At 42.8% G+C, this 20,250-nt stretch overlaps 1 protein-coding gene across 1 annotated transcript in view; it reads left to right on the forward strand.

Annotated features, from left to right (window-relative positions):
- Nucleotides 1–621: 621 nt before the first annotated feature.
- Nucleotides 622–20,250, forward strand: part of LOC126234984 (uncharacterized) — a 187,844-nt gene continuing 168,215 nt past the window's right edge. The window contains exons 1-2 of the mRNA XM_049943723.1: nucleotides 622–1,355; nucleotides 9,847–10,171. Coding sequence (XP_049799680.1) covers nucleotides 1,045–1,355; nucleotides 9,847–10,171 — 636 coding nt within the window. The 5' untranslated portion in view covers nucleotides 622–1,044. The remainder of the gene's footprint in view (nucleotides 1,356–9,846; nucleotides 10,172–20,250) is intronic.

Raw genomic sequence — 20,250 nt, forward strand, 5'->3', positions numbered from 1 at the left:
CGACCGTAATGGGAATGAATGATGATGATGAAGACGACACAACAACACCCAGTCATCTCGGGGCAGGAAAAATTCCTGACCCCGCCGGGAATCGAACCCGGGACCCCGTGCTCGGGAAGCGAGAACGCTACCGCGAGACCACGAGGGGCGGACTTCGTGGTCAGATACAACAGTACAATCTGCGATGTTGCCTATCACCTGCATTTATGTTCAAGCACCCATTTCTGGCGATGTTTCTATGATTTAGTTCAACCCATGTATCTCTCTGGCCACATCACGGCTCAGCATTCGTCCAGAAACACAATGAACACTGCTCCTTAATGACTGATTACTGTCGCTATGCCACGAACGCCACGTGCCATTAATCCAACCGGCACAGTTTGTTCGGTTCTAGCGCTTACAGAAAAGCTGATACGAAGTGAGAACTTGTAGGACCTGCGTCTGTTCGCCAGCAGCTGTGGGAGTCTTCAGTGTTTGCAGAGCAGATTGCCTCGCGATTATATTACGTCACTGCCTCGGTCAAGTTCAAAATACTTACTTGCCGTGACTTGCGCGGTCCCTTATCTGCCCTCCGACACCACTGCGCATCCGAGGCCGTCCTGGCGTCTGCAGTGGCAGGCAGTAGCCATCGCAAGCTTCATTCGCCAAAGACCGAGTCGCGATAGACATTCCGCGGCAATCAGGCAGCGCTTGCCCAAGTAGGAGTGAAAGGGAGCGGGGTTCGTGTCGGATGAGGTATCGCCGTTCTGGATCTGAGCAGCGCTCAAACAATAGTGCGTGATTCGTATAAACCAACATTAAGCGTGAGCGATGCCATCTAATAACGCATGGTAAGTTACGAACATTTACCGTTTCCGAAGTAAGTTACGCTACAGCGTGTGCCGAATAGTAAATGCGAAGAGTCTAGATGAAAGTGACGCCTTCAATCTGCCGCTTAGAAGTAGAAACGATTTTCCTCACAACGAAACTGTTCCCTGCAGAGTTGCTGTTTAGGCGCATCACTGCATCCAGTTGGTGACTAACGAATGCAGACATTGCCCCGGAATGTGGCTCTGGTACAGTCTGGTGCTGCTCGTAGTGGCTGCTGCCTTGTTACTTCTGTACCTTTACTCCGTCAACCAGCACTGGAGTAAACTGGGGATCCCGCACCCCAAGCCGGAACTCTTCTTCGGAAACGCACGCCGCTTTTTTCTACTCAAGGAATGCCTGCCAGAGGCATTGGACAGGGTCTACCACCAGCTGGAGGGGCTGCCGTTTGGAGGGTTCTACCTCATGATGACGCCGTGTCTTGTCGTGAGGGACCTCGGCCTCATCAACAGAATATTTGTTAGGGACTTTGGACATTTCCATGACAGGTAAGAGCATACCATTGACAAACGTACTGGAGAAATTGATTTTTTAACCGTTTTGTTATGGCAGATGTGCTGAAAATGCTGTCTTAAAACACGATAATTTTTCGAACCAGTTGTTGCAGTACGAAATATAGGTACGTAAGTGAATCCACTCTTTCTCAAGTTATGAGGGAACGGAAGCTTATCGACATATTGGACAGTACCAAACCACAGTTCTTAGAGTCGAAGAGGATGAAAGGGATAGGTTGGTCCCGGCGGAGGTTCGAGTCCTCCCTGGGGCATGGGTGTGTGTGTTTGTCCTTAGGATAATTTAGGTTAAGTAGTGTGTAAGCTTAGGGACTGATGACCTTAGCAGTTAAGTCCCATAAGATTTCACACACAGTTGAACATTTTTGAAAAGGATATAGTGAACGAGGAATGAGTGAGACATCATTGTAGCCTAGTGTCCATTATTCATTCTGTTCGTAGAGCAGCAGGCAAGGAAAACTGAGAACAAACGTCTATGCTCAAGGTGTCGGAGATGACAAACAGCTAGAGTGGACTGGACTGTTGATCGCAATAGAAATAGTATCTTGAAAAGAGGATATTGTACGGAAACCACCAAAAGTAAAATTATGAAAATGAAATCTAGTATTGTAAAGTGGTTGATGCTAGGGGAAGATTATAAAATGAGGCACTACAAATAGTAGGTCAGATTTACTATAAGCGCAAGTAAGTAATTAACAATGCTTGAAGTAAGCAATAAACGAAAACATTTAATAGCAACAAAAAATTTTCTCTAAAAGTTTAATAATTTAACACCAAATACAAATTTAAGTACGTGGAAGTTTCTTTTGAAAATATTAGTCTGATGTGTATCGTTGCATGGAAGCGAAATGTAGACGATGAGCTCTGTCTAAAAGTGGGGAATAGAATTTTTTCAAAAATAATGACGCAGACGAACCTTCAAGATTAGATCTCTACACTGTGTAAGTACTGAAGGCCTTTGACGACCGCTCCGTGCAACTAGTATCGCAGCCAAGTCGAAGGCATCACAAGGTGCTAGCGTCAATGTTTAGTGTGTGGAACAGAAATATTGTGACAAGTACTTAAAAAAAAAATCAGGTGCAGAAGTGCCGGCACGAAAGCCAACGGACTTACACGAAGGCGAATGCGCATGTGTAGAACAAAGGAGACGGGAAACTGCTCTGAAGCATCTCTCCACGCCATTATATAATCGGAAGTGTAGTCACCTCTGCGCAATTACCGCTTTTTTATATTGTAAGTAAGGTGCCTGTTACTCGCCTTTTCAACTGAAATTTTCACCTGTCATTTTTCATCCATTTGTTTTAGACGTCATCATTGGCTTATATGTCCCCTTGGTTATTTGTATGTCCATTCGCTTTTGTGTACGTGCGTTGGTATCCGTGCAGGCATTTCTGTACCTGATTTTCTTTTTAAATACTTGTCACAACATATCTATTGAGTGCACTAAACATTGACGCTAGCACCTTTCGATTCCTTCCACTTGGCTGTGATGCTAGTTGCACCGACAGATCGTCAGATGTCATCAGTACTTACACAGTTTGCAGATGTAATCTTCAAGGTTCTTGTGTGTTATTATTGTTCAAAAAATTCTGTTCTCCAATTTTCGACAGAGCCCATCATCTACGTTTCACTTCCATGGAACGATATTTTCAGAAAAAAAAAACTTTCTAGCACATACATATTTGTATTCGATGTTAAACCGTTACTCTTTTAGAAAAAATTTTTTCTTGTTACTTAATGTTTTCACCTATTGTTTACTGCATGTGTTGTTAATTACTTACTTGCCCTTATAGCAGATTTCACCTCCTACCTGTAGTGTCTCATTTCGAAATCTTGTTGCCCTAGCATCAATCAAGTTACAATTTTGAATTCCATTTTCCTAATTTTACTTTTGGTGGTGTTCTTATAATATCCTCTTTTCAAGACACTTTTCCTATTCCGTTCAACTGTCCATCAAAGCCCTTTGCCATCTTTGATATCGTAAGTTTGAGGTTTGTTCTTTGTTTTCCTTGCCTGCTGCTCTACGAACAGAATGAATAAAATGGACGCTATGCTATAATGACATCTCTCTCATTCCTCGTTCACCATATTCCTTTCATCTGCTTCGACTCTGCGAACCGTGATTTGGTACTGTGTAATACGTAGATAAGCTTTCGTTCTCTCATAACTTCAGAAAGAATGGATTCGCTTACATATTTATATTTCGTGGATAGTGCGCTACGAATTGCATCGTCAAAGCACAACTCCCGCAACGACACTCACACTGTAGCGTCTTCAAATTAAACGAGAGACTTGTTCTTGGACTTTATAATACGCCACAGGCATGCATAATCTAATCGCAGACTAGATAATAAAGTAGTTTCGGCTTTGCAGAAATGATCACAGGAGCGTATTCTTCTTCACACAGCAAACATTTGTCGTGTCATTCACATCTCTGTAAACTGTTTATTTCACAACCTCTACTACACAAGTTATCTTGAGGAGTTTCATCATACTGTAGATGAATAATTGCTCAAGTCTCCAGCACCTTTTGTGGAACACTTCATATTCAATCTTATTCAATCGTGTAAAAGTGAACACTGATATCAAATGTTTGCTACCTGTAGCACGTTTTGTTCTGGAAATCTGAAATTAAATTCTTGTGAACTCCGGTTGCTAATTGCTGCGCTGCAGGAAGATACTGTTCAAATTGAAATTCCATTTCAGATATGATGTAGCTTTTATTTCAAGAAATGTATCACAAGTTTGCTGTATTGAATTTCATACATTCCTTCCTGCCGGTTTTCTTTCTAACCCATCGTCCTGGAAATCAGTAGAATAATACAATTTTCACATGTCATACAACATGCTACAGGTGCACATTATACTATATTTTAAGTCAGAACACATACAAAACGATCACCGACTGGGTCACTATAGCATACTCAATTGGTCAGTAAAATTTTGATGTTTTACGTATGTCAAATTGAAATAACGCACTAATTTTACACCTCATACCGGAATTTACCTGCAAAAAATTTCGCATGTGCTTCAGTTGTACAACACGGGACGATAGCGCACACACGTTACAGCATATTTGTCCGTTCTACGTCACTTAATAAACAACTTTTTCGTCTCACACTGGATTTTAGATGTTTTACATATACAGGTAGCATAATTGTGAACCTCCGTATCTCGGAAATGGATAAAGATATCAAGAAATTTTTAATATTGTTTGATTTCTGGCTCATAGGATTATATAGTAAAAATTATAGCCATTTGTTGTACGTAGGCATCTTGGAATCCGCCGCTCGGTTTTGACACGAAAACATGGCAAAGAAGTGCTATTTTCCAGGTTTCTCTGGAACTGTCCATGAACTAATGATGCCTCCATAAACACCCTATTAGCACTGTAGACCAAATCAAATGCAAAGAGATTCAACCGATCTGCTCCATTTGCCCAAGTGGGAGGAAATTTGTAATGTTTATACTTTCTTCCAAGTACTAAGTATAGTGACAGTAAGACGATCCTTCTGTTGGGTATACAAATAGTCCCCAGCCCAAGGGTTATCATAAACAAATAGCATTACCTTTCTATCACCAACAGATAACAACAAACTGTTAAACTGTCTGTAATGTCAAGTGGTACCATGTGTGATTTTATTTACGGTGAGTCGTCATGACTTCGATATAACTGAAGATAGCTACACAGTAGCCGAAATCGATCTGCAGTAAACAGATTAGAAGCTTACGAACGATGCTGTCTCTCCTCCTATCTTGTATCTGAAAACTCAGAGTTTTTTTTTTTTTTTGTATGTTCACTCATGCCCATTAACACGACTGTCCATGATATTTAACAGCTTACCTGTTGAATAAAATGTAAGCGAGAAAGCACAATTTTGTTCTTCTACTTTTGCAACCAACATTACTGAATTACTCAAAAAGAAATGAGAATAGTTATTAATTTTGATATTTTTCGTCAATCTTACAAGGTTTTAACACTCAAATTAACCTTGGATTTCGGCGAAGTGTCCACTGCAATAAACTAGTCAAAACTTTTGATTAATATTGACATGCCACTAGAACCAAAATAAAATAACAAACAGTAACAAGTTTAACGTCATTTCTTCTTAGTTATAAGGGCGTTTCATTTATACTCCTATTTCGTCGCAGTACTATACAGGCATTTATACTGCTTATAATTCCCATTTGATTATCAATAAGACTTTCGAAAATAACTTGGATGGAAGGAAATGATAAGCTTTTAAGTAATACTATCAAACATTCCTATAAATCGTGTCAATATATACAGTTCAGAACTATTTAATATAAATTTTTCCTAACGTAACTGGCCGTGTCTTGACAGACCTAACTAGAAGGAAAGACATTCTTGCCTTTTGAACTAAAGTATAGACATATAAGCAGCGAGTAGTTAACACATTACGGTATCCTTACGTCTCATATTAGACATGTAGTTGCTGCTCGCCATATAGGATTCCTTGACCACAATACTTGGTGGGCTTGTCGCTCGTGCAATTACTGCATAGGCTCAGCCTAGGAAAGAAATCTTGTATCCGCGGTAGTTGCATAGTTAAGACGACTTACTAACGTAGATATACAAAACCGGCTGCCGCAGTCACCGCTGTACAATATTTTAAGGCCCAGAATTATCTACTCGTGTACACTGGCTGGTGACAGCACTGCGCCGTCGTTATCTACAACTGACTGCCACTGAATGCTAGTCTCTTTAAGCAGTGCCCTAAACTCAGAAACGTAGGACAGCCCCGACTTTTGAGGCCGAAGACAACGGTCATAGTTTTGTTGGCAAATCCTTCCCTCCGGACGATATCAGTTATTTACAAACAAGAACAAAGAAAATAATATAATGTACAACATAGTTTTGAATTAAGTAATTTTTTTTGTCATCAGCCTTCCGACTGGCATCATGTGGCCCGCCACGAATTCCTTTCCTTTGTCAAATTCTTCATCCCAGAGTAGAGCTTGCATCCTACGTCCTCAATTATTTGCTATATGTATTCCAGTCTCCGTCTTCTTCTACAGTTCTTACCCTCTACAACTCCCTCTAGTACCATGGAAGTTATTCCCAGGTGTCTTAACAGATATCGTATCATCCTCTCCCTTCTTCTTGTCAGTGTTTCCCACACATTCTTTTGCTCTCCGTTTCTGCGCAGAACCTCTTCATTCCTTACCTAATCAATCCACGTAATTAAATTCGTCTGCAGCACCACATCTCAAGTGCTTCAATTCTCTTGTGTTCCGATTATCCCACGGTCCAAGTTTCACTACCGTGCAATGCTGTACTCCAGACGTACATTCCCAGGAATTTCCTCCTTAAGTGAAGGCCTATGTTTGATACAAGTTAATTTCTCTAGGCCAAGAATGACCATTTTGTCAGCATTAGTCTGCTTTCGATGTCTTCCTTGCTCCGCCCGTCATTGGATATTTTGCTGCCTAGGTAGGAGAATTTCTTAATTTCCTCTACTTAGTTGCTATCAATCCTTATGTTCGATTTCTCACTGTCCTCAGTTCTGCTGCTACTCATTACTTACGTCTTTATTCGATTTATTCTCGATTCTTATTACAAACTCATTACACTGTTTATTTCACACAGCAAATTTTGTAATTCTTCGCTTTCACTGAGTATAGCTATGTCATCAGTGAATCTTATCATTGATGTACTTTGGTGTTGAATTTTTATTCCATTCTTGATCCTTTCTTTTATTTCCATCGTTGCTTCTTCCTTGTATAGATTGAACAGTAGGGGCCAAAGACTAAATGTCTGTCTTACATGCTTTTTAATCCGAGCACTTTCTATTTGGTCTTCTACTCTTGTTATTCCTCTTGGCTCTTATCCATGTCGTACACTAACGGTCTCTCCCTATAGCACACCGCTATTTTCCTCAGAATTTCGAACATCTTGCACCTTTTTGTCATTGTCGGACCGTTTTTCCAGATAGTCAAATCCTTGATTTTCCTTTCACCTTGCTTCCACTATCAGCAGCAACGTGAGAATTGCTTCTCTGGTGTCTTTAACTTTTCTTAAAGCAAAACTGATCGTCACCTAACACATGCTCAACTTCCTTTTCCATTCTTCTGTATATTATTCTAGTAAGCAACTTAGATGCACGAGCTATTAAGTCGATTGTGCGATAATTCTGGCACTTGGTAGTTCTTGCAGTCTTCGTGAGTTTGTGGATAATATTTTTCCGAAAGTCAGATGGCATATGGCCAGACTCCGTAAATTGTACACACCAAACTGTATAATCGTTTTTTTGCAACTTTCTCCAATGATTATAGGAACTCTGATGTAATGTTATCTATGCCTTCTGCCTTATTTAAAATTAAGTTTCCATAGCTCTTTTAAATTCTGATTCTAATATTGAACGCCCTATCTCTTCTATATCGGCTCATGTTTCTTCTTCTATCACACCAGGCAAGTCTTCCAAGTCATAGAGGGATTCGAGGTACTTATTCCACGTAAATTTATTTCGTTCCTAAGTGACTTGTATATCTGTATTCCTAAATTTTCCTGGACATTTTTGTACTTCCTTCTTTCACCGATCAGCTGAAATATTTCTGTCACCAATGGTTTCTTCACAGTTACCTTCTTTGTACTTATGTTTTTCTTTCTAACAACTATGATTGCCCTTTTTAGAGATTTCTATTCCTCTTCAACTCAAGTGCCTTCTGAGCTATTCCTCATCGCAGTATCAGTTTCACTATCCTCATATATATATATATATATATATATATATATATATATATATATATATATATATATATATATATATATATATATATACTCTATCTATTCACCGTCAGCTTGCGACGTCGACATGTATACCTGAAATGTCGTGTTCAAAATAAAATACTGTCCATCCTGCCTTCATATCGAATCCTACTTCCGATACACAGTTTTCTCCTGCTGTTGACAATGACCTATACTCATCTGACCATAAATCCTGGTCATCTTTCCAATTCACCACGCTGAGCCTGGTTATATCTACATTGAGCCTTTATATTTCTTCTTCGGATTTTCTAGCTTCCCTACCACGTTCAGACTTCTCACATTTTATGTCCTACTCATAGAACGTTATCCTTTCGTTGGTTATTCAATATCTTTCTCATGGTGACCTCCCCCTTAGCAGCCCCTTCCCGGATATGCGAATGGGGGGCCATAAAGGAATCTTTTGTCAATGGAGACATCATCATTACGCTTTTTCAGTTGCAGGCCACATGTCCTGTGGAATCACGTTATGTGAATTTAATTCAGTGCTTTACATTGCCTTCTGCAGGCTGATGCCGTTAGTCATTGCTGATTATTCAGCCCTTAGGGGTAGTTTCCCACTCCAGGGACAGGAGAGTACCTTGAACGTCTTTCCGCTCTTGCGCCCTGTCCTACAAGGACGTTGACAGAATGAGAGTAGCTTCTTATGCCGGAAAGCTTCGGATGGGAAAGCTGATGATTTTTGTTCAAAACTGAAGTAGTGCCTTTGTTTGAACCCGGGACCAAGGACAGGGTTTCTCAATGATGAGATTGTCAACACCCATGTGAGGTGGGGTTGGCAGACGAGATTGGCCGAATAACGGAGGAAAGCATTGAGTTTGAACAAGCAGTAACAAGTTTAATAATTACTTACCCAGTCCTACAAAAGGTTGAAAAACTAGAATACTACCAGATTAGATGAGTGTAGACCGAAGGATTAATAGGGACTGAACATACGAGAAGTGATCTCGTTATTAGGAGTTACGTTTCTCTCCAAATCCTTCCATCGCCTAGTCGTCTGAGAAGTGTGAATTCATCTTCACGAACCAGAAGCCTTCACTGGCACCTGTTGACTCAGAGTGACTCATGAGAGTGTACTCAGCGCTACCATCATGATTACTAGCAATTCACTACACCCACTTGCCCAACAGACATTTCCTATTTGGTAATGCAACTGAAATCAGGGGCACAGATGGAATAAGTAGAGTACAATACGTGATCCGGCACTGACTCTGTGACTGGTAGCCAAGATGTTAGACCATTTAAACACATATCTCACCACTCTGGCCAAGCGGCTCTGAGATGTCTGAGACAGCTATTTAACTCCATAGTTTAATGGCAAAGATAGATTAATAACGCATTTCTTTTTAGTTATGATTTCTTAAGTACTGCTTTCATTTCATGTAATGTGTTCGACACACTGTTTGTTTCAACACTGTTCCAGCAGGCAGCAGCTATTAACACGACTGAGACAAGAGGCACTAAGTTATAAGTGTCACATTTAATTTGTTTTACTTCAGGTGCTACAGGATCACACATTACATCTTACCGTTGCTGAAAAAGTATTATACACTGGAAGTAGTTGTATGACGCTGTGTGGTAGGAAGCTCGATAAAGCTAAGCCATCTGGAAGTCTGCTTCTGTTGTTGTGATGAGACCACCATAGTTCTCTAGTCGCATGTGTCACCTCTTGTCTGACAGGATGAACTTCCCACATTTCAAGAGGGACCCCATGACGCACCACCTGTTCACGATGGGCGGCTCCCTGTGCAAGGAGATGCGTCTGCGCATGTCACAAGTGTTCTCCGTGGGCCACACGCGCCGCGTCTTCTTCCTGGTGCAGGAGTGCTGCTCGTGCCTCCAGAAGTCCGTGGATGCGGCCGTCCGGCGACAGCCTGGCTGCGAGGTGGAGCTCAAGCAGCTGCTGTCCACGTTCACCACTGACGTCATCGGCGTGTGCGCCTTCGGCATCGAGTGCGGTGCCATTGATGACGTCAACTCGCAGTTTCGTCGTATCAGTAGCATGGTGAGTGCCACACTCTTTCTACAGTGGCTTCTAGGCAGACATGCGAGGCACCGAGCGAAGTGGTGCAGTGGCTAGCACTCGCGTACGAGAGGACAAGGGCACAGCTTCAGCGTACGGTCAACCTCATTGACGTTTTCCGTGATTTCCTTAAATCCAGCAAATACTAGGATGGTTCCCTTGAAAGGTCTCCGCCGATTTCCTTGACCATTCTTGAAACAGTCTGTGCCTGTGCTCCGTCTCTAATTAGTAGGTTTGGATATTATTTTGGTCTCTCTATAATTTCTGTTCCTTACGCAAAAACTGATGTGCGTAGCTCACACAGAGCAGAACCATGCAGCTGAGTAATCTTTAACTGTTGCTACAATATCTTTGTGTTGCTACATCGCCTTTGCCTGAGAGCGCTAACAAAGTTACGCGCATGCTTACATAAGCATTTTTGAGTAGCAGATGTGTTTTCAAGAATGGTCAGGAAATTTTCTTTATAGCTAAGATATGACATTGTTGGAATTGGAGTATGATTATTTTTGATTCAGTTATGGAGAGGGAATCTAAGGAGATTATGAGTTCTGGAATGTTGACATATTGAGATAAGCACGCTGCCACACGGCATTGTTTTGTGTTACTGAGATTGTTGTATCGAAGCTCAGATGTAGGTTTGTTATATGGGTTGCTCAGATAGGAAGATGAGATTACCCCTGCTTAAAGTTATTTTGTAATGTCATGTTATGTACACTATGTGATCAGAAATATCCGGACACCCCCATAAACATTCGTTTTTCATATTAGGTGCATAGTGCTGCCATCTACTGCCAGGTAATCCATATCAGCTACCTCAGTAGTCATTATATATCGTGATAGAACAGAATGGGACGCTCCGCAGAACTCACGGACTTCGAACGTGGTCAGGTGATTGGGTGTCACTTGTGTCATACGGTCTCTACGCGAGATTTCTACACTCCTAGACATACCTAGATCCACTGTTTCCGATGAGATGGAAACGTGAAGGGACACGTACAGTACAAAAGCGTACAGGGCGACCTCCTCTTTTGTCTGGCAGAGGCCGCCAACAGTTGAAGAGGGTCGTAATATGTAATAGGCAACATCTACCCAGACCATCACAAAGGAATTCCAAACTCAATCCGGATCCACGGCAAGTACTATGGCAGTTAGGTGGGAGGTGAGGAAACTTGGATTTCATAGTCGAGCGGCTGCACATAAGCCACACATCACGCCGGTAAATGCCAAAGGACGCCTCGTTTGGTGTAAGGAGCGTAAACATTGGACGACTGAACAGTGGAAAAACGTTGTATGGAGTGACTAATCACGGTACACAATGTGGCGATCCGATGGCAGGCTGTGGGTATGGCAAATGCCCCATGAACGTCCTCTACCAGCGTGTGTAGTACCATCAGTAAAATTCGGAGGCCATGGTGTTATGATGTGGCCGGGTTTTTAGTTTTTGTTGTTTTGCTTGGCACTGTCACAGCACAGACCAACATTGATATTTTGAGCCGCTTCTTGCTTCCCACTGTTGAAGAGCAATTTGGGTGTGGAGATAGCATCTTTCAACACGATCGACCACCTGTTTACAATGCACGGCCTGTGGCGGAGTGGTTACACGACAGTAACATTCCTGTAAAAGACTGGCCTGCACAGAGTCCTGACCTGAATCCTACATAACACCTTTGGGATGTTTTGGAAAGCCGATTTTGTGCCAGGCCTCACCGACCAACATCGATATCTCTCCTCAGTGCAGAACTCCGTGAAGAATGGGCTCCCATTTCCCAAGAAACTTTGCAGCAACTGATTGAACTTCCGCCTGCGAGAGTGGAAGCTACCATCAAGGCTAAGGGTGGGCCAACACCGTACTGAATTCCAGAATTACCGATGGAGGGCGCCACAAACTTGTAAGTCATTTACAGCCATGTGTCCGGATACTTTTGATCACATAGTTCTTGTTGTTGTTGTTGTGGTTTTCAGTCCTGAGACTGGTTTAATGCAGCTCTCCATGCTACTCTATCCTGTGCAAGCTTCTTCATCTCCCAGTACCTACTACAACCTACATCCTTCTGAATCTGCTTAGTGTATTCATCTCTTGGTCTCCCCCTACGATTTTTACCCTCCACGCTGCCCTCCAATGCTAAATTGATGATCCCTTGATGCCTCAAAACATGTCCTACCAACCGATCCCTTCTTCTATTCAAGTTGTGCCAGAAACTTCTCCCCAATCCTATTCAATACCTCCTCATTAGTTACGTGATCTACCCACCTTATCTTCAGCATTCTTCTGTAGCATCACATTTCGAAAGCTTCTATTCTCTTCTTGTCTAAGCTATTTATCGTCCATGTTTCACTTCCATACATGGCTACACTCCATACAAATACTTTCAGAAACGACTTCCTGACACTTCAATCTATACTTGATGTTAACAAATTTCTCTTCTTCAGAAACGATTTCCTTGCCATTGCCAGTCTACATTTTATATCCTCTCTACTTCGACCATCATCAGTTATTTTACTCCCTAAATAGCAAAACTCCTTTACTACTTTAAGCGTCTCATTTCCTAATCTAATTCCCTCAGCATCACCCGATTTAATTTGACTACATTCCAGTAAATACTATTATGAAAATTCAAGTGATTTTTAAGGCGTTACTCTTGAATATATTCATTTGAAGTTTTATTGCAAGTTATTTATTACCAGTTAAAATTCCCAGCCTTCAGTTGTTTTATGTCCGCCTCGATAGCTGAGTGGTCAGCGCGACAGAATGTCGTGTAAAGGGTCCCGAGTTCGATTCCCGGCTGGATCGGAGATCTTTGTGCCCACAGGGACTGGGTGTTGTGTTGTTTTCATCATCATCTCATCCCCAACGACGCGCAAGTCGCCGAAGTTACGTCAACTAAAAAGACTCGCACGAGGCGACCGCTCTACTCGACGGGAGGCCCTGGCCACACGACGTTCCAGTTGGTTTATTACGTTTACTTGGAATCAGAGCACAGCATACAGCAGCAGAGCAACATTTAAAGAAAAACTACACCATGAAGTGGAATGAATGTACGTACATAATGAATTGAATGATGGGTGGGAATTTTAGTTGGAAAGAAAGAAGTTGTGACAAAATTCAAATTAAATTCTGTATTCAAAAGTAATGGTTTAAAAATCAGCTAAATGTTCACAATAGTATTTATACAACACGACTTTAAGTAAGGGGAATCTTATCTTCCCATCAGAGCAATCCATATAACAATCCTGCTTTGTGAACTTCGTTACTACATTTTCCATAACACACGTCCGCTCCCGGTAGCTGAGTGGTCAGCGCGACGGACTGTCAATCCTAAGGGCCCGGGTTCGATTCCCGGCTGGGTCGGAGATTTTCTCCGCTCAGGGACTGGGTGTTGTGTTGTCCTAATCATCATCATTTCATCCCCATCGACGCGCAAGTCGCCGAAGTGGCGTCAAATCGAAAGACTTGCACCAGGCGAACGGTCTACCCGACGGGAGGCCCTAGCCACACGACATTTCATTTCATTTCCATAACACACAACAATGCTACATGCTTGTGTGCTTACCTCGATATCTCAACAATCCTGAAAAACTAACAAATATTCTCCTTTGCTTGTCTGTCCATAATTGCATAAAAAATAGTCATACTCTAATTCCAGCTATCTCTTATCACACTTACAAAGAAAATTTCCTGACCATTGTTCAAAATTCATCTGCTACTCAACACTGCTCAGTTTAGGCAAAGATAGTGTAGCAATAGTCAAAGATTACTCCGCTACATGATTTTGGTCCATGTGACCTGTGCATATCGGTATTTACGTGAAAAACCCAATTTCTAGGATGATCTAAGTAATTTTAATACCTCACACAATGTCAGCGATTTCGACAGTTCATTCAATCTTAATCTTCCTACCTTTCTTCCATAAGAGATATGTTCATAATATATCGAACTTCCCTCTTTCCCCCGTCAACCAGCGAAGCGCGAGAGACTTTCTTCGGTGGACACATCGTAGGGACATTCATGTGCAGTCGTGAAATCTTTCTGGCCAGTAGAATGTATCAGTCCCTGGAGATGAGCCTATGTGTCGGAGTCCAGTAAACTGTGAAATAAAGGAAAAGCCGAGCAGTGACATTGAATAAGATTTGGCAAAAAGCTTCGGCTATAAAAGTGCAAACAACTTGCAAGACTCATCAGGCTTTCGTGAACAATGCCATGAACAACTGATGCACGAAGGAGTGGTGCAACAGCTTCAGGAATGACTGCACATCAGTGGACGTTCAAGCGTATTCAGCGAAATCTTGAAAGGTCGAAACGACAGCTTCACTGAACAAGTGCGAACATTAGTCACGAAAGGTCGCCGCACCACAGTATGAGACCCTGCGAACGAGATAGAAGTATTCATTGATCGGTATATTAGGTTTTTATTTAGGCACGAAAAGAGTGTACGCAAAATTCGTACCGAAGCAGCTGACAGTGGAGCAGAAGCACGCCGTCTGAAAACCGCACAGGACTTGTTGAACGATGAAAGTAGTAGTCCCAACTCGGCGTTGGCAGGCGTGATGGACGGTCGTACTCTGACGTCAACAGCACTAGTCGCTGGACATTACGTGTTATTTCAGATACACTGCAGTGCTTTTCACAATCTCCTGATAGTATCTCTTCAAGACAGTTATTAAATGTCTTCGATTATTGTCTTCTGGTACCTAAAATTTACGTTCAGTGGACATCTGTGTGGCGTCTGCATTCTCGTGTTTCCGTACAGGTGCCTGGCATCTTTAAGTTACCTACACAGCTCACCGAAATATAAGTTATCAGTTATTATCAATGTATTACAGTTTAAGTGTGTGTTAGTACTTTTTAGCTTACTGTTAAAGTAGCGTCATGTGTGACAAGTTTGGATGTCACCGTGGCTTCTTGGTATGCGAGAAACATGTCATGACTGTTGGTTGATGTTTCACTGGGATAATTGTATCGAGGAAGCCATTGTCGTAGCAGATGGGGGCTTCCATGGAGTTGTAGATCACGCAGTCGTGTGAAGAGAAGCATGGAAAAGGGAAGAAAGATTTGTGACCATCACGTAGAAGTAGAAATGGCGTATTTTGAATTGAGTTGGTGACAGGGGAAAGAACTATTTTCTAGTTGGGAAGTTGTGAAAAGTAATAAGCAAAAGGAGAAAACCTTAGGATTTCACATTCCTCTCAGCAAACAGTTTGACTTGTTAGCTGAAATGAGAGAGCAGCCTCTAACAGTTGTTGGGTAAAGAAGAGTGCAGCAGACTTATACGAATAACTTCAAGGCTACATTAATAGAAAAGTGAAGTCGAAAGAACAGACTTCATCCGCTAGATACTAGTCGTGGGAGGCATGTCTACCAAATTCTACGAGGTGCATTCAAGTTGTAAGGCCGCCAATTTTTTTCTCCGGACAGGAAAGAGATAGAAACATGCGCATTGTTTTAAAATGAGGCCGCGTTCATTGTCAATACGTCCCAGAGATGGCAGCACCGTACAGCAGATGAAATTTTACCGTCAGCGGCGAGAACGAGAACTGTTTCAAATACTTAAAATGGCGACGTTTTCCTTACTTGAACAGCGTGCAATAATTCGTTTTCTGAATTTGCGTGGTGTGAAACCAATTGAAATTCATCGACAGTTGAAGGAGACATGTGGTGATGGAGTTATGGATGTGTCGAAAGTGTGTTCGTGGGTGCGACAGTTTAATGAAGGCAGAACATCGTGTGACAACAAACCGAAACAACCTCGGGGCTCGCACAAGCCGGTCTGACGACATGATCGAGAAAATGGAGAGAATTGTTTTGGGGGATCGCCGAATGACTGTTGAACAGATCGCCTCCAGAGTTGGCATTTCTGTGGGTTCTGTGGACACAATCCTGCATGACGACCTGAAAATGCGAAAAGTGTCATCCAAGTGGGTGCCACGAATGCTAACGGACGACCACATGGCTGCCCGTGTGGCATGTTGCCAAGCAATGTTGACGCGCAACGACAGCATGAATGGGACTTTCTTTTCGTCGGTTGTGACAATGGATGAGACGTGGATGCCATTTTTCAATCCAGAAACAAAGCGCCAGTCAGCTCAATGGAAGCACACAGATTCACCGCCACCAAAAAAATTTCAGGTAACCGCCAGAGCTGAAAAAATGATGGTGTCCATGTTCTGGGACAGCGAGGGCGTAATCCTTACCCATTGCGTTCCAAAGGGGACTACGGTAACAGGTGCATCCTACGAAAATGTTTTGATGAAGAAATTCCTTCCTGCACTGCAACAAAAACGTCCGGGAAGGGGTGCGCGTGTGCTGTTTCACCAAGACAACGCACCCGCACATCGAGCTAACGTTATGCAACAGTTTCTTCGTGATAACAACTTTGAAGTAATTCCTCATGCTCCCTACTCACCTGACCTGGCTCCTAGTGACTTTTGGCTTTTTCCAACAATGAAAGACATTCTCCGTGGCCGCACATTCACCAGCCGTGCTGCTATTGCCTCAGCGATTTTCCAGTGGTCAAAACAGACTCCTAAAGAAGCCTTCGCCGCTGTCATGGAATCATGGCGTCAGCGTTGTGAAAAATGTGTACGTCTGCGGGGCGATTACGTCGAGAAGTAACGCCAGTTTCATCGATTTCGGGTGAGTAGTTAATTAGAAAAAAAATCGGAGGCCTTAGAACTTGAATGCACCTCGTACAGGAAAAGCTAGGTGTGGGATGCTACGTCACAAGCATCATGATATCTAGTGGCAAGCTTAGCCAGGTGAACAAGAACGCAGAGTCTTTAAGTAGAGATTTTGGTGAAAAGCATCAGGTACTTATAGTAAGAGGAGCCGAAAACAGTATGGCTAGCAACTTATAGTATGAAATAAGAGCAGCAACAGTGCACCCACGTGTGGATTTTGTAAATGTTTTACAGCACCATGACCAACCCTGTGTTAAGATTACTGTCAGCACTGTAAACAAGGAACTCAGTGAATTGCTTTTGAGTGAATCAAACTCCCACACCTGTGCTGAGTCTATTGCTGCAGATGAAAGATAGGGATACGCAAATGATGACCTGCATATAGACAGGAGGGAAGGAAAGATTAACTTTGCATCTTACAGAGAGTGTAAGGGAGACCACAAGAACACAAGACAAAAGGCTGTAATTACTGTAGTCAGAGGCTTACATTTGTCGGTTAGATTCAGGTTACAGACAGACCGTCTTCAAAGAAATTAGAACAGTACAAGACCATAATGCATGTGTCAACACCGTGGTCACGTGTGTTGATACATGGGTATATGGGCAAGTCCCAAAAACCAAGATGCAGCTGTGACAGGAGAAACACCCGAAATTCTCGCTGATAGAAAAATCACTGCAAGTCCGCAGCAATGTCAAGGCTACGTCGATATAGACTGAAAAGCCAAATAAACTGGTACCCCTGCCCAATATCATGTAGGGCCCCCGCGAGCACGCAGAAGTGCGCAACACGACGTGGCATGGACTCGACTAATGTCTGAAGTAGTGCTGGAGGGAACTGACACCATGAATCCAGCAGGGCTGTCCATAAATCCTTAAGAGTACGAGGGGATGGAGATCTCTTCTGAACAGCACATTGCAAGGCCTCCCACATACACTCAATAATGTTCATGTCTGTGGAGTTTAGTGGCCAGCGGAAGTTGTTTAAAATCAGAAGAATGTTCGTGGAGCGACTCTGTGGCAATTCTGGACGTGCAGTGTGTCACATTTTGCTGTTGGTATTGCCCAGGTCCGTTGGAATGCAGAAAGGACCGTCACATATCACACCAATTGCACACGCCCTACACCATTACAGAGCCTTCAACAGTCCCCTGTGACATTCAGGGTCCTTGGATTCATGAGGTTGTCTCCATGCGACTAGTCCGATTAGGCAACATGTTTCCAGTCATCAACAGTCCAGTGTCGTGTTGACGAGCCCAGGCGAGGGGTAAACCTTTGTGTTGTGCAATCATCGAGGGTACACGAGTGGACCTTTAGCTCCGAAATCCCATAGCGAAGACGTTTCGTTGAATGTTTCGCCCACTGACTATTGTTGATGGCCCTGCATTGAAATCTGCAGCAATATGCGGAAGGGTTTCACTTCTGTCACGTTGAACGATTCTCTTCAATTGTCGTTTGTCCTGTTCTTGCAGGATCATTTTCCGGGCGCAATGATGTCCTAGATTTGATGTTTTACCGGATTGCTGATATTCACGGTACACTCGTGAAACGGTCGTACGGGAAAATAAGCTCTTCATCGCTACATCGGCGACGCTGCGTCCCATCGCTCGTGCGCTACTATAACACAAAGTTTAGACTCACTTAAATCTTGATAACATGCCATTGTAGCATCAGTAAGCATTCTAACAGTTGCGCCAGACACTTGTTGTCTTATATAGGCGTTTCCGACGGCATCGCCGTATTCTGCCTGTTTATATATATCCGTATTTGAATACGCATGCCTGTACCAATTTCTTTGGCACTTCAGTGTATTTCGTCGACGCTGATGGTGTACTGCATCATGATTATGCACCTGCAGGCCAAACAAATCACACTGGAATATTACTGGCAGGTCCTTTGTCAACCTCGTCATGTTGGTGCGCCGGAAACGACCGGATCTGTAGCCAGCAGAAACTTGGCAGCTTCGTCATGATGACGATCCCACCTATTCTGCGCATCTGATTCAGACTTTCAACGCCAAACAACAAATTTCTGAGGTTAGTCAAGCTCTATTATCTGCCACCATGGTTTGGTATTACGAAAATGTTTCCAACAGTGGTGGAGCGGCAGGAGAAGCGTGTTCATTACGAAGGAGACTACTGTGAAGAGGATAAGTGTTTTTTATCTTCAAATCAATAAATGCATCGTGGTAACCGATGGTTAGATACTTTTTTCCTCCTTAGTACGTGGCAGAGACTACTTCACACGTATATTACCGATTGTATGTCCCATTGCATTCGTGTACAGTGACGAAAATACGACCGCTTTTTCCCTCTACACGTGCCCTAGTTCCCTTTTATTTCTCCCCTCGCGAGATACACGTATGTGCCAGCAGAATTGTAGCATTATCTTCCTCTTGTTCTTAAAGCTCGAGGGAACTATGCCGGCTTCCTTAGAAAGACTCATATTTATGCTCCGCAAGTATCTCTGCAATGATGGAAATAAAGGAAACGTTCAAGGTGAAAGTGTACCGTTGATACGATTCGCTGGTAACATTCCTATCCTGAGTGAAAGTGAAGAAGAATTACATGCTGTGCTGAATGGAATGGACACTCTGACGAGTACAGCATATGCATTGAGAGTAAATCGAAGAAAGATGAAAGTAATGAGAAGTAGCAGGAATCAGAACAGCGAGGAAGTTAACATCAGGACTGATGGTCAAGAAGTAGATGAAGTTAAGGAATTCTGCTACCTAGGCAGCAAAATAACCAATGACGGACGAAGCAAGGAGAACATCAAAAGCAGGCTAGCACTGGCGAAAAGGGCATTCCTGGCCGAGAGAAGTCTACCAGTATCATAGGCCTTAATATGAGGAAGAAATTTGTGGGAAGAGACGTTGGGAGTACAGCATTGAATGGTAGCGAAACATGGACTGTGATAGACAGGTAAGTTAAGGAATGAGGAGGTTCTGCACAGAATCAGAGAGGAAAGGAATACGTGGAAAACAAGGAGAAGGGACAGGATGACAGGACATCTGTTAAGACATCAGGGACTGGCTACCATGGTAGTAGAGGGAGCTGTAGAGGGTAAAGACTGTAGAGGAAGACAGAGATTGGAATAAATCCAGCAGATTATTGAGGACGTGGGTTGCAACTGCAACTCTGAGATGAAGAGAGATATTTGTGGCGGGCCGCATCAAATCTGTCAGATACGTTTTGGTGTAGTTTTATAGTCAAATACCTCACGTTTCTTACGTTGTTGTTGGTGTTACCTTGTTCCTGAAATGGTAAGGTGTGACTTCCATTGGTTATGTGGCAAACACCCCGTCTGAAGTCGATTTTTTGCAAAAATCTCTGCAGCACATCAGGCGTGAGTTGCTGAATTGCGAGGTAGGTCCAACCTCTGAATTT

This window comes from Schistocerca nitens, chromosome 2 (assembly GCF_023898315.1).
Source record: "Schistocerca nitens isolate TAMUIC-IGC-003100 chromosome 2, iqSchNite1.1, whole genome shotgun sequence".
NCBI lineage: Eukaryota > Metazoa > Arthropoda > Insecta > Orthoptera > Acrididae > Schistocerca > Schistocerca nitens.